Source organism: Tetrahymena thermophila, assembly GCF_000189635.1.
Source record: "Tetrahymena thermophila SB210 genomic scaffold scf_8253957, whole genome shotgun sequence".
NCBI classification, from domain to species: domain Eukaryota; phylum Ciliophora; class Oligohymenophorea; order Hymenostomatida; family Tetrahymenidae; genus Tetrahymena; species Tetrahymena thermophila.
The window spans coordinates 1,328-12,998 of record NW_002475984.1 but is presented as its reverse complement, the minus strand read 5'-3'; the positions used below and the strand labels follow the sequence as shown (position 1 = coordinate 12,998).

At 22.8% G+C, this 11,671-nt stretch overlaps 5 protein-coding genes across 5 annotated transcripts; 1 reads left to right on the top strand and 4 right to left on the bottom strand. All coding sequences in view use genetic code 6, as the record gives it.

Annotated features, from left to right (window-relative positions):
- Nucleotides 1-1,106: 1,106 nt before the first annotated feature.
- TTHERM_01070340 (Serine/Threonine kinase domain protein) lies at nucleotides 1,107-3,405 on the bottom strand (the record flags this gene model as incomplete). Its single annotated transcript, XM_001026832.3, has 2 exons — nucleotides 1,107-2,559; nucleotides 2,849-3,405. The coding sequence occupies 2 exons, from the start codon at nucleotides 3,403-3,405 to the stop codon at nucleotides 1,107-1,109; spliced, it is 2,010 nt and encodes a 669-aa protein (XP_001026832.2).
- Nucleotides 3,406-4,842: 1,437 nt separating this feature from the next.
- TTHERM_01070330 (microtubule-binding protein MIP-T3) lies at nucleotides 4,843-6,198 on the bottom strand (the record flags this gene model as incomplete). The annotated part of the gene is made up of 1 exon (XM_001026831.3): nucleotides 4,843-6,198. One exon carries the CDS (start codon nucleotides 6,196-6,198, stop codon nucleotides 4,843-4,845), a length of 1,356 nt encoding a protein of 451 aa, XP_001026831.1.
- Nucleotides 6,199-7,319: 1,121 nt separating this feature from the next.
- TTHERM_01070320 (hypothetical protein) lies at nucleotides 7,320-8,840 on the bottom strand (the record flags this gene model as incomplete). Its single annotated transcript, XM_001026830.2, has 1 exon — nucleotides 7,320-8,840. The coding sequence occupies one exon, from the start codon at nucleotides 8,838-8,840 to the stop codon at nucleotides 7,320-7,322; it is 1,521 nt and encodes a 506-aa protein (XP_001026830.2).
- A 618-nt stretch (nucleotides 8,841-9,458) lies between these two features.
- Nucleotides 9,459-9,830, top strand: TTHERM_01070310 (hypothetical protein; the record flags this gene model as incomplete). Its single annotated transcript, XM_001026829.3, has 1 exon — nucleotides 9,459-9,830. One exon carries the CDS (start codon nucleotides 9,459-9,461, stop codon nucleotides 9,828-9,830), a length of 372 nt encoding a protein of 123 aa, XP_001026829.1.
- Nucleotides 9,831-10,195: 365 nt separating this feature from the next.
- On the bottom strand, nucleotides 10,196-10,549 carry TTHERM_01069310 (hypothetical protein; the record flags this gene model as incomplete). Its single annotated transcript, XM_001026828.3, has 2 exons — nucleotides 10,196-10,367; nucleotides 10,449-10,549. 2 exons carry the CDS (start codon nucleotides 10,547-10,549, stop codon nucleotides 10,196-10,198), a joined length of 273 nt encoding a protein of 90 aa, XP_001026828.3.
- Between the last annotated feature and the right edge of the window lie 1,122 nt (nucleotides 10,550-11,671).

Sequence of the window (11,671 nt, the reverse complement as noted above, 5' to 3'; positions counted from 1 at the left end):
AAATATTTTTCTTAAAAATTGCTATTTCATGTTTAATCTGATAGATAAATATTTTTTAATTTTAAAAAAATTGAAATAGTATAAAAAAAATAATTCATTAAAAGAATTTAATTTATAATTTTTATCAAATAATTTCGAAGGATTGTTTATTTAATGTAAAGAATGTTTATAAAAGTTAAGGATAAATAATAAAATTAAAAAATATTTAAAATATTAGCTAACTACTATTGAGCTAAATTTTTTTTGAGCATCACAGAAATAATCGTATTTATTTTAATATATTAAGCTGTATTTATAAATATATTTTTCTTAGAGGTTTGAAAATTATTTGTATCATTTTAAATTGTTTGTTTGGCAATTTAAAATTTAATTCAATTTTGCTTAAAAATTATTATTTCAATTTTATTTAATAATTAATATCAATAAAAAAATTTATAGGCAATAATTTATCTATTCTTTTTTATTAAATAATATGCAATTATTTGTTTGATGCAATGGAAGTTAAAGATAAATAATAAAATTAAAGATTATTTAAAATATTAACTAACTAACTAACTAACTACATTTCTATATTATTTTTTAGTAAGACAAAAATAATTATATTTATTTTAATATATTAAGCTTTATTCATAAATATTTTTTTTTTAGGGTTTGAAAATTATTTTTATTTTTTATTATTAATTTTTTGTTTGGCAATATAAATTTTAATTAAATTTTCCTTAAAAATTACTATTTAAATTTTATTTAATAATTAATTTCAATAAAAAAATTGATTGTCAATAATTTATCTATTCTTTTTTATTAAAAAATATGGAAGGATTATTTGTTTGATAAGAATGATTTACATGAAAGTTAAGGATAAATAATAAAATTAAAAATATTTTAAAATATTAACTAACTAACTAACTAGATTTCTCTTTTGATTTTGAGTAAGACAGAAATAATTATATTTATTTTAATATATTAAGCTGTATTCATAAATATTTTTTTCTTAGGGGTTTGAAAATAATTTTGTATAATTAAAAATGGTTTGTTGCCAATTTAAAATTTAATTTAAATTTCTTAAAAGATTGCTATTTCATATTTAATCTAATAAATATTTTTTTTCATTACTGAGACTGCTAAATTTGCTACTTGTAGAGAATTCTCTACAAGAGTGATGCAGGAGCTCTAGTAACTTCTTCATAATATTTCATGAAATCAAATTTGGGTTCACGAGTATATTTGAAAAAGCTTCTTATGTTTGTGGCGTTATGGATGTGCATTAAGAAGGCCATCATATCTTAATTTTCTAGGAAGTTCTATTCAAAGCAATATTGCTTGAAGAATGTATAGAATTCGCAGAGTGCTTGATAATAAATACTATCGAATTTGTTTTTTTCTATCAATGTTTTATTGCATATGCTTTGCATCATTTTTACTTATTCCTCTTCTTCTTTTTTAATTGTTTTGCTTTGAATCAAATTTTCAAAATAATTTCCTGCCTTCTTCATAAGTTCTTCAAAGAATTGCTTAATCACTTCAAAGTCTTTCTCTATGAAATTTAATAATTAGAGTCTTTCTTTACTTTTGACAAAGACTTTCCACTACTCTTAAGTAAATTTCTTGCTTTTTTCCAAAACTTTAGTTTTAAGTCTTTGCTAAATGCGATATATAATCATAGTTTAGTACTTAGAAAGCAAGAACATAACTCTGTAAAAGCTCTGCATATTCATAACAATAATTTACTAATCGAACAAGTCATAAAATTTGATTGTGATGGCATTTAAAAACACTGCTTTATTTCTTCTGTGCAATACCCATTACCCAATTTCTTAAATGATTTTCTTTTTCTAATCTTCTTAAGTGTATTGCTCAAATTTGCTCATGTATTAATCTCTCACACTTTCATTAATTTCTTCTATATTGCTTTAATCTGTGTTGTTTTAAGAAGCTTCCTTTTACAAAGTAGATATGTCTCCCGATTTTGTTTCACTTTTGCAAACAATATTTTTTTAGCTACCAGTCATCTATTCTTCTTATTCTATAGCGTTTTAGTTTTTGGAAGTTTGCTTTTGCAATTTAGCTTCATACAATTCTACATCATGAATGGAGTTGAAAGCTTTCTTTTTCTTGAAGTAATTCTTATTTAGCTCTTGAGTTTTCTTAATTGTCTCTATGTCACCCATTTATTTTTTATGAAGATTTTCTTCCTCCATAGTATGACTTAGTTTCAATCCACTTCCCTTTAATACAACATTTTCCTCTTCAAATTAATCAACTTCCTCCTCTTCCTCTTCCATATCACTAAGGAATATCTTAAATAGATCTTCCCATCCAAGTCTTTTTTCCTCTTCCTTTTGCAACATATTCTTTATCAGTTGCTATGTACGCTTACTGACTACTGGAGCTGATGGAAATTCTAAATTTGTGTTATTTATATTGTTTGCTAAATCAAAAACGCTTTTGGCTTTCCAAGGAGTCTTTCCATAAAGCATTTCATAAAATATAATTCCCAAAGACCAAACGTCTAACTTGCTGCTATAAGTCTAGCAATTTAATATCTAAGGACACATGTATCTATTTTTATTTTAGTTAATTAATCATTCAATAAAATTTATTTTATGAATATTTTATATAAAAGTAATTCTATTTTTTATGTTTAAAAGTAATAATTGATTTCAAGCGATTTAAAAGAGCTAAATATTATTTTTCTAATTGTTTTTTGTTTATTATTTCAAAAATAAATAAGCATAAACGTTAAATTTCAAATAATAATTTTTTTGAGTGTTTTGCTTGCAAATGACATTCTAAAAATCAGTAATTTTAAACAATCTTTTTATTAAAAAAAAATAATTTTAGGATTTACATTGGGGAACCAACTAAAGAAGCTAAATCAGCTTGTTCCATACTATGCTCAACTACTTTAGAAAAACCAAAATCTGCAATTTTAGGTATTCCATCATGTAAAAGAATGTTAGCTGGTTTTAAATCTCTATGTACAATTTTTTATTCGTACAAGCATTTGAAGCCTGAAACTATTTCACGAATAATGCGCAATGTTTCAGTTTCTGATAATCTTTTACCATTTTTATTGAGATAAGATTCTAATGAACCACCATTGCAGTACTCAACTATTAAATAAATATTATTTGAAGATCTTCTAACATCAAGTAATTGCACAACATTTTTATCTTTAATCATTTTCATAGTTTTTATTTCATTTTTAAGTAATTGCATTAATTTATCAGCATTCTTATTCATAGATGTCTAAGAAATCTGCTTAACGGCAACTTGTCTATCACCATTTTTCATATCTATTGCTTGGTAGACTGAACCAAAAGATCCCTAACCTAAAATCTTATCTAAATTAAGGATATAATTATCAACTTGCTTAAATCTTTCAGGAGTCTTCTAAAGATTCATTTACTTATTTTATTTCGCTAATACTTAAAACGCTTGAAATTTCTTTTAATCTTTCTAAAATTCGAAATATTATTTTTTAACTTTTAGTGTTACTATTTCAATATTTTATTAATAAGCTGAATTAAAACTCAATTTTACAAACAAAAAATTTTGATATTGAAAAAAATTGTACCATTAAGAATTAATTGTCTTTATAAATCTCAAAAAAGTTTTGTTATCATGAATATATTTTTTTATTTTGATCAAATCTGAGTTTATTAATTTAAAAATATTTAAAAATCTAACATAAATTTTATCTTTTCTATATTTTAATAAAATTTAAATAAAATCTTATTCATAATTTCATAATAGTTTGTTTAAAATTAAATAATTTTTATTTAAAAATAAATTTAATTATATAAAATTAGATTTAAAAAAAGCACCTTAGAAAGCTTAATTATGCATGACCTAATTAAAGGAATTTATTAGATACGAGAAAAATCAAATGCTAATTTAGAAATAAACCTTCAATTTTAGTAATTTTATGATCCTAAAATACTTATAAATATTTAGATAATTAATTGGCTCTAAAAAACTAAAATTTTAATTGACAAACTATTAAACTTAAAACTTTAATTAATTTAAAGCCGATTTGTCATACTTTGTATTACTTAGAGACTTTATTTATACCTCCTTTTTAAAAAATATTTTAATGGTTGCTAGTTCAAAGAATAGTTTTAACTATTTAAAATTTATTTTAGATCTACTTGTAAAATAAAACCAAAAATAAATCAAAAATTTTTATAATTAATTACAGTTTTAGTTTTGTTTTTCAAAAAATTGTTGTATTTAAATGAAAAAACAAAATGAATAAATGTATTTTTTAACTCTTTTGAAATGTTAATTATAAAAAAATGTATTTAAAACAGTTAAAAATGAATTTTTAGTTAATTTTAGAAAAGTAACTTGTAAAATTAAATTGTTTTATGTTTGAATGTAAACAAAAAAAACTTTAAAAAATGTTTCTCATTTTTTTTACTGACTTATTAAATTTTAAGGCTAATAATTTGTTAACATATTCTTTGAATTTTCAAAATGCCTTTTTAACAATAAACTTAGACTAAATAACAGCATTAAAATACCAAAAGTTGAATTGAAGGAATCATCATTTAAATTTAGTTTTGTTTAAAAATGTTAATTTAAAAAAGAACTTTAAGAACAATAGAAATATTATTAAATTATTTAATAACAAAACTGTTTAGGTATATGGATAAAAATATAAAGCAGACTAACATTTATTTATTTTATTTATTATTATTTATTTACTTAATTAATTACTACTTACTTAATTACGTTTGTAATTAGCTAGATAGACAAATGGTCAGGCAAATTTGCTGACTGATTGATGCTTTTTTTATAGATAGATAGATAAATAGATGAACGACATTCACTTACTTTTCATTTGGTTGAAACAACAGAGTAGAGCAAAGTTTAGATTTGGGATTAGTTCTTTATTAATTAAGCCTTCACATTTGATATCTTATTTCTCTTATCACTGATTTTTTCTTCAATTTCTGCAATTTAGTCTTAGATAGGCTAAAGCATTTCATCAGTCACCTTTAATTCGTTTTACATTTTTTCTTTGTATTACTTGTATTATTTAGTCCAATAATCTAATTCGTGGTTCATGCTTTCGATATCATCAGCAATGAATTCAAGAGATTTTCCTAGTGGATTAACATTTTTAGCTATTTCTTAGACCATCTAGGTTAAAGCTGAAATATCTGCGCCACTTGAAGCACCTTGAAGGACAGCAGTAGTGCCACCAGCAGTTGCAGTAGTAGAACCACCAATAGTTGGCTTTTAATTTCCTATCTTTCTTTTGAATTTAATACCTCCTTAGTTGTCTCCTTCTTCTCCACCTTAGTCTTTTTAAGCAGAAGGCACAATTCCTAGATTATCATTCAATGCTTGATTAGTAAACTTACTAACTCCTTTTCCGCCTGCATTTTCTGGTTGACTGCCTCTGTTATCTGCTTGTTCAGCTTCATTTTGATCATCTTCGTCCTTATCTCCGCGATCAACAATAACTCCAGTTGTGCCCTTTCCTTTACTTTAAGTATCAGCAACTTTAACATTATTAGCTATTTTTGGAGGGGCTTTAGCAGCACTTGATGGACGCATGTTTTGTCTATTTACAGGAACAGGCTCATCAACTTAACCTCCAACACCCTTGCTGTTACTTCTTTCGACTTTAGGCTAACTTGGAGGATCTTCTCTTTTAGGCTTTGGTTGTTCAGCAGGTGGCTCCTATTAAGGTTTCTTTTCTGGCTTCTTTTATGGTTCTTCTCCTCCTTTCTCAGCAGGCTTTTCTCCTGCATCTCCACCACCTTAGGTTTCTTTTTCAATTTTAGCCAATAACTTTTTGACTATACTATTACCCTTTTAGCATAATTCAGGAGTTGTAGCAACTCTATGGAGTTCGCAAAGGAAAGAGTTAGTATGCTCAGGTTCCAAACCAGCAACGATTTTATTGGGTTTGGCCTATAAACTAGATTTGTTAGTATATTAAATCAAATCAATAACCTTTCTCAAAAATAAAATTTTAAGATCTCTATTTTCATAATAATTTGCATCCTTTTCCTAATCTGTATATAATCCTTGTCCAAATCCTGTTGCATCCATAGTTGCTAAGATGATGTCAAATAAATACTTAAAAGGAGGTTTTGCAAGTAGCTTTTCGCTCATAGAAGGTTTTTTAATAAAGCCTGTATATAACTTGATTGTAGGCTCCCAAAATTTATCATCAGCCATTTTAATTCAATTTTTATTGTGAGATATTTATTTTCAATAATTTAAATTCGAAATCGCTTTAAACGTCTCTTTTGCCTAGTTTGAAATTTAAAAATATTTTAGTTTTAAAATTTTCTTTAGATTCGCTTGACTTTAGTCAACAATTTACTTTTTTATTTTAAAGAATGTTATTCTGTTTGTTTATGAACTCTTCGCTTTACTTGCTTAGTTTCTTTTTGTTTGTTTTCCGTTTCAAATGGCTATGGTATTTATTATTCTTATTAATTATTTAATTATTGTTCTTTTTATTTTCTTTCTAAAATTTTTAATTTTTTTCAATTTAAAAAATTCATAATTACAAATCACAAAATATTAAAAAATTAAAGATTTTTGTAATTGTATTTATTTATTACTTGCTTGCTTGCTATTCACTTTTTTATTCAATTTTTCATTTACCTTTCTCTCATTCATTTTATAAGCAAACATTCTTATTGAGTTGATCAAAGACAAAACTGGAAATCACCCAAGCAAAGCATTCAATCAATATCCTTTGAATTAATCCCATAAATAAACTTGATATAATCTGATTTATATTCTTCTATCTTCTATATTATTTGCTATTAATAAATGCTTTCATATTTTTAATATTTAAAAACATTACAATTAATATTCAAACTAATTTGAAAATTCTCTACTAAAAATATTTAAAGTGCAACTCCTTCTTGATTGATTTTAATCCATTTATGTTTTTAAACTAGAATATTTGATATGAATATTTTTTATCATAAGAAATAAAAGTTTATCAAAGATCATTTATTTCTGAAGAACAAAAGGATCTTCTAAAAAAAGAATAATTTGCTCAAAAATTATATTTATTAAAAGGAGCTTTCTTTCTTAGAAAATTACTCCAAAATAAAAAATATTTTTTATTTTTTTAAATAAATTTAAATTTTTTGATTTTAATTTAATTTTACACAATAATTTACCAAATAAAAATTATTAATTTTTTTATCATTGATTTTATTATCGATTTGTATTGAAATAATAAAGAAATAAATATATTAAATTTATGTAGAATATAAAATATTTACTGAAAAAATATATTTATTTATTATTTATGTTATTTGTAGTTAATTTTTGAGTCAGACGATTTTTCTATTATATTTTTTAATTAATTTGCTAATTTTTTCTTTATTTTCTTCAGACATGAAGTCTATTTGCTGTGTAATTTAGAGAGGCTCCGATTCTATTTCAGGAAGCAAAAGAATTTCTTTGCAAAATAAATCTATAAAATAATCTAATTGGATAAAGACTTTGATATTCTTGTAAAACATCAATTCGAACTCTTATGTAATTGGATTTTTATTTTATTTTAGCATATTTAGATGGTGCAAAGTTTGAATAAGTCCTTACTTATATTAAGCTTCTGTATGCTAGAGATACATGCAGTAATCATATAAAGGTTGCTACTTTTGCTTAAGAGGTGCAAAAAATATGTCTTTGAATTTCTATAAAAACATATCATCATACTTGGCTATAAAAGAGTCTACTCTTTCTTGAGTTTCTTTTTACGAAAAAAATGCAGGATTATTGTTTTAAATATATGTGCAATGAAGTCTTAAAACCTCTTCTCTACTCTGCTTGTACTAAGTATCTACTTTGAACTTTTAATAATGTTCCCAAAATGCATTGAATTTATCTTTGAAAAAATTCATTGATATCTGCATAGCCTAGATAATTCTTAATGAGTATTTATCAAGCAATACTTTTGAGTCTTTTATCTTATTATAATCAAATTTATCTACCATGTTTTGGTAGCGAGCTATCACTTGTTCATTGTTTCCACTAAGCAAAATTAATGAAATATTTTGATTAAAAGCATTAAAGTAGAAAGAACCTGGTTTATCCTTTATTTAAAAAGTAATTTCTAAGGCCTTATCTGAAAATTACTGCGCTTCTTGGAATTTTTGGAGTTGCTAAAACAAAACTGAAGCTTTATCACAGTAGAAAAATTCAATTTCTTAACTTATAAGACCAATTTATTTGCTTTTTTCTGCCTCACCAATCATGTAGAAGACATTATCAGGAATAAATGTCATAAATTTATTATTTTCATTCCTCTTTCCATTATATAACTCAAGAAGTTTCTTTGTACATTCAAAGCAATGGTCTAAATAACCCTAATTGAAGTAAATACTACCTAAAGTTGACAATACCATGAAATACTTACCCTATAAAATACCCTTTTCTTCTTCGCTTTTTACTTTTAATAGAGCCTTTTCAATTGATGAAATAATAATTTTGTAAAATTCAATCATATAAAAATCTCCTCTTGAAGTATCATTTGCCATGCACATCATTATCAATTATTTCCCATAAATCAAAAATGCATTCAAATCATTTTAAAAATCTTAATCTCCTACTTATTCTCCTAACTGCTTTAAATAATCCAATAACTTTAAATTTTTGACTTTTTCTTCTTAAATTCTTTTCACCATCAAATCACTCAAGTCCCTTAAATGAGGAAATTATAAATTTACACTACTATTTTCCTCCACGCTAAATAAAAAAGTACCTTTAAAGCCATTTAGCATTTTGAATGGCATAACTTATTTGCTTGATTTTAAAATACTTTATCCTTTAAAAATGAATCTTCTAATCATTAATTTCTATTTTTGCTTAAACACCAACCAATTTTAATAAATGTTTTTTATCAATCAATCTATCAATTAATTGTTAACTTATATTTTTATTTTACAGAATTAAAATAAATTGAGAATATTTCTAGAAAAATTCAACAATTTAATTTTTAATATCAAATTTGCTATTTGAAAACAGAAGAAAAATTTGATTATCTAATTAAAATATACAATTACATTAGATTTATTTAAACTCTTTGCTAACTAATTAGAATTATCCTAATCTTAGCTTGCTAAATATTAATTTTATTAAATCGAATTAAGGAAAAAATTATCAAATTGAATAATATTATAATTGCTTTAATATAATTAATACTTAGATAAAAATATTAAAATAAAAAGGGTGATGATAACAAAGATTTATAAATTAATGAAAAAGAAGAAAATAATCCTAATTTTAATCGACATTCAAAGATATCACCACGAAAGATAGATTCTTCAAAAGGGGGAAGTATAATTTCACAAGAAATTAATATTTTTAAATTTTTATTATCAAAGAATTTGTTGTTTTATATATATCCTTCATTGATTTTTTAATTATTATTTTTTAGAATTAAAAAAATTAAATAATATTCTAAAAAGATGCTTGGAAAAAAATAAAAACTTTATTATAAATAGAAAAAAGGTAATGAAATCAATCAAAATTTAGCAAATATTGATCATAGTGCTGACATCTAAGAGAAAAATTTGACTCTTTTAGAAAAATAAATGATTGAAATGAATGGAAAATTATCTAAATTTATAGATGCATAGCTTAATTTTATGTAAGAAATTAGAAATGAACTTGCTGGAATTAAAAGTGAGCTTGGTGGAATTAAAAGTGAGATTGTTGGAATTAAAAGTGAGATTGTTGGAATTAAAAGTGAGATTGTTGGAATTAAAAGTGAGCTTGGTGGAATGAATTAAAAGTTCAATAGATTTGAAGGATTAGAGGACAATAATTAAGAAAATTGAAGAAACACTATAGTAGCAACAAAAAAACTCCTAAAAACTTAAATATATTTAATAATAATTAACCTAAAAATATATCTAATCTAGTCAAATATAAACAGAATTGATGAAAGAAAATTAATTATTGTAACCAAATTATCAAGTAAATTTTTTTAACATTTTTAAACAATTATTTAAAAAAAAATTATTTTAATTAAAATTTTGAATATTTCAATAGAATATCTAAAACTTTAACAACAAGTATAATAATATAAATGCTTTTATCAATAAATATTTTACTAATTTTAATTGCTTCAGATAGATTCTTTGAATAAATATTAGAAAAAGAATAAAATTTAATTTTAATTTTAAAAAATAGTTTATAAAAATCACAGCTTGTTTGTACTCTATAATACAAGAACTTATTCATAAATAGATTTGATCTTGAGCTAATAGTTTCTTTTTTCAACTGCTTTGCAATTTTAAAGTTCATTTCCACCAACAAAATTGAAGCAGTTGATATCTCTTGGATCTATAATTATCCATATATAAAATTCATAACTTAATCATAAAAGAAATATTATAATAAAATCAGTATTACTTACTTACTTTATACTTTAAAAATATAATTTTTTAATTTACCTTAGCTTATTCAAATTTTTTATGATTTCTTCCATTTTACTTTGTGAAATCAAACTCTTTTTTATGGCTTAATAAATATTTTTCTACATTAGAATACACATTTATCTGTTAAATCTCTCTCACCTCTAAGAATTTAGTAGAATTGTTTATATTTTTGATTCTAATTATTATTTCATTTTTATAGATCATTTCATTTGATTCTAATAAATAAATTTTTTATATTTTATATCAAGATTCATCAATCTCCTAGTAATAAGCATATTCAATACTAAAACTAAAAGTCCTTTTCTTTAGCTAATTCTTTATTAATTCATATATTTTTGATATACATATATTCGTATACTCTATAAAGATAAAAATTGTTTATGAGATATTTTTTAAATAAAGAGTTAACTAAATATTATAAAAATGAAAAGAATCTATTTTTTTGTTTTCTAAATATAATTGTAATAAAGCAAATAAAGACAAAATTCAAATAAAAACCTGTTTATATTTATAAATTTTAAAAGCATAGTTAATTTTGAGCAGCTAATAAAATTGAATTTTATTTATAAATGAATTTTGCTAGCGATTAGCTATTTCTTATGTACTAACATGTGCTTAGTGTTAGTACCAACCATTTTAGATATAGAATAGAAATACTATTATATAATAGTACATAAAAATGCACTCATAAAATATTTAATAATAGTTTTTAATAGTTTATTTATTTTAAAACTTTTGAAACACTTTGACTACGCTATGTGTCATACATACATTCAAAACTCAGAAACTCTGAAACTCAAACAACATACATTATATCATAAATTTTTATAAAATTAATTTTCATAAAATAGTCAATTAAAAGTTAATAAAAGATATTTCCTTAAAAAGGGGGATACATAATTAATTATTCTACAATAGGTTAATATATTTAAATTTTTATTATCAAAGAATTTGATGAATTATATTCTTCATTCATTTTTGAATTATTAATTTTAGAGTTAAAAAAATTAAATATATTGCTTTCAAGTTGCTTGTGTAAAATAGAAAATTTAAATTCTTTATAAATCAAAAAAAGATAAAGAAATTGATCAAATTTTAGTAAATATTGAAACAGTTAGTTAGTTAGTACCTTAGAGAAAAAATTTACTTTTTAGAAATTCATATGATTGAAATGAATATTAAAATTAATAGTCTTAATACCTAACTGATCTAAAAATATAATAATTAAATACAAATAT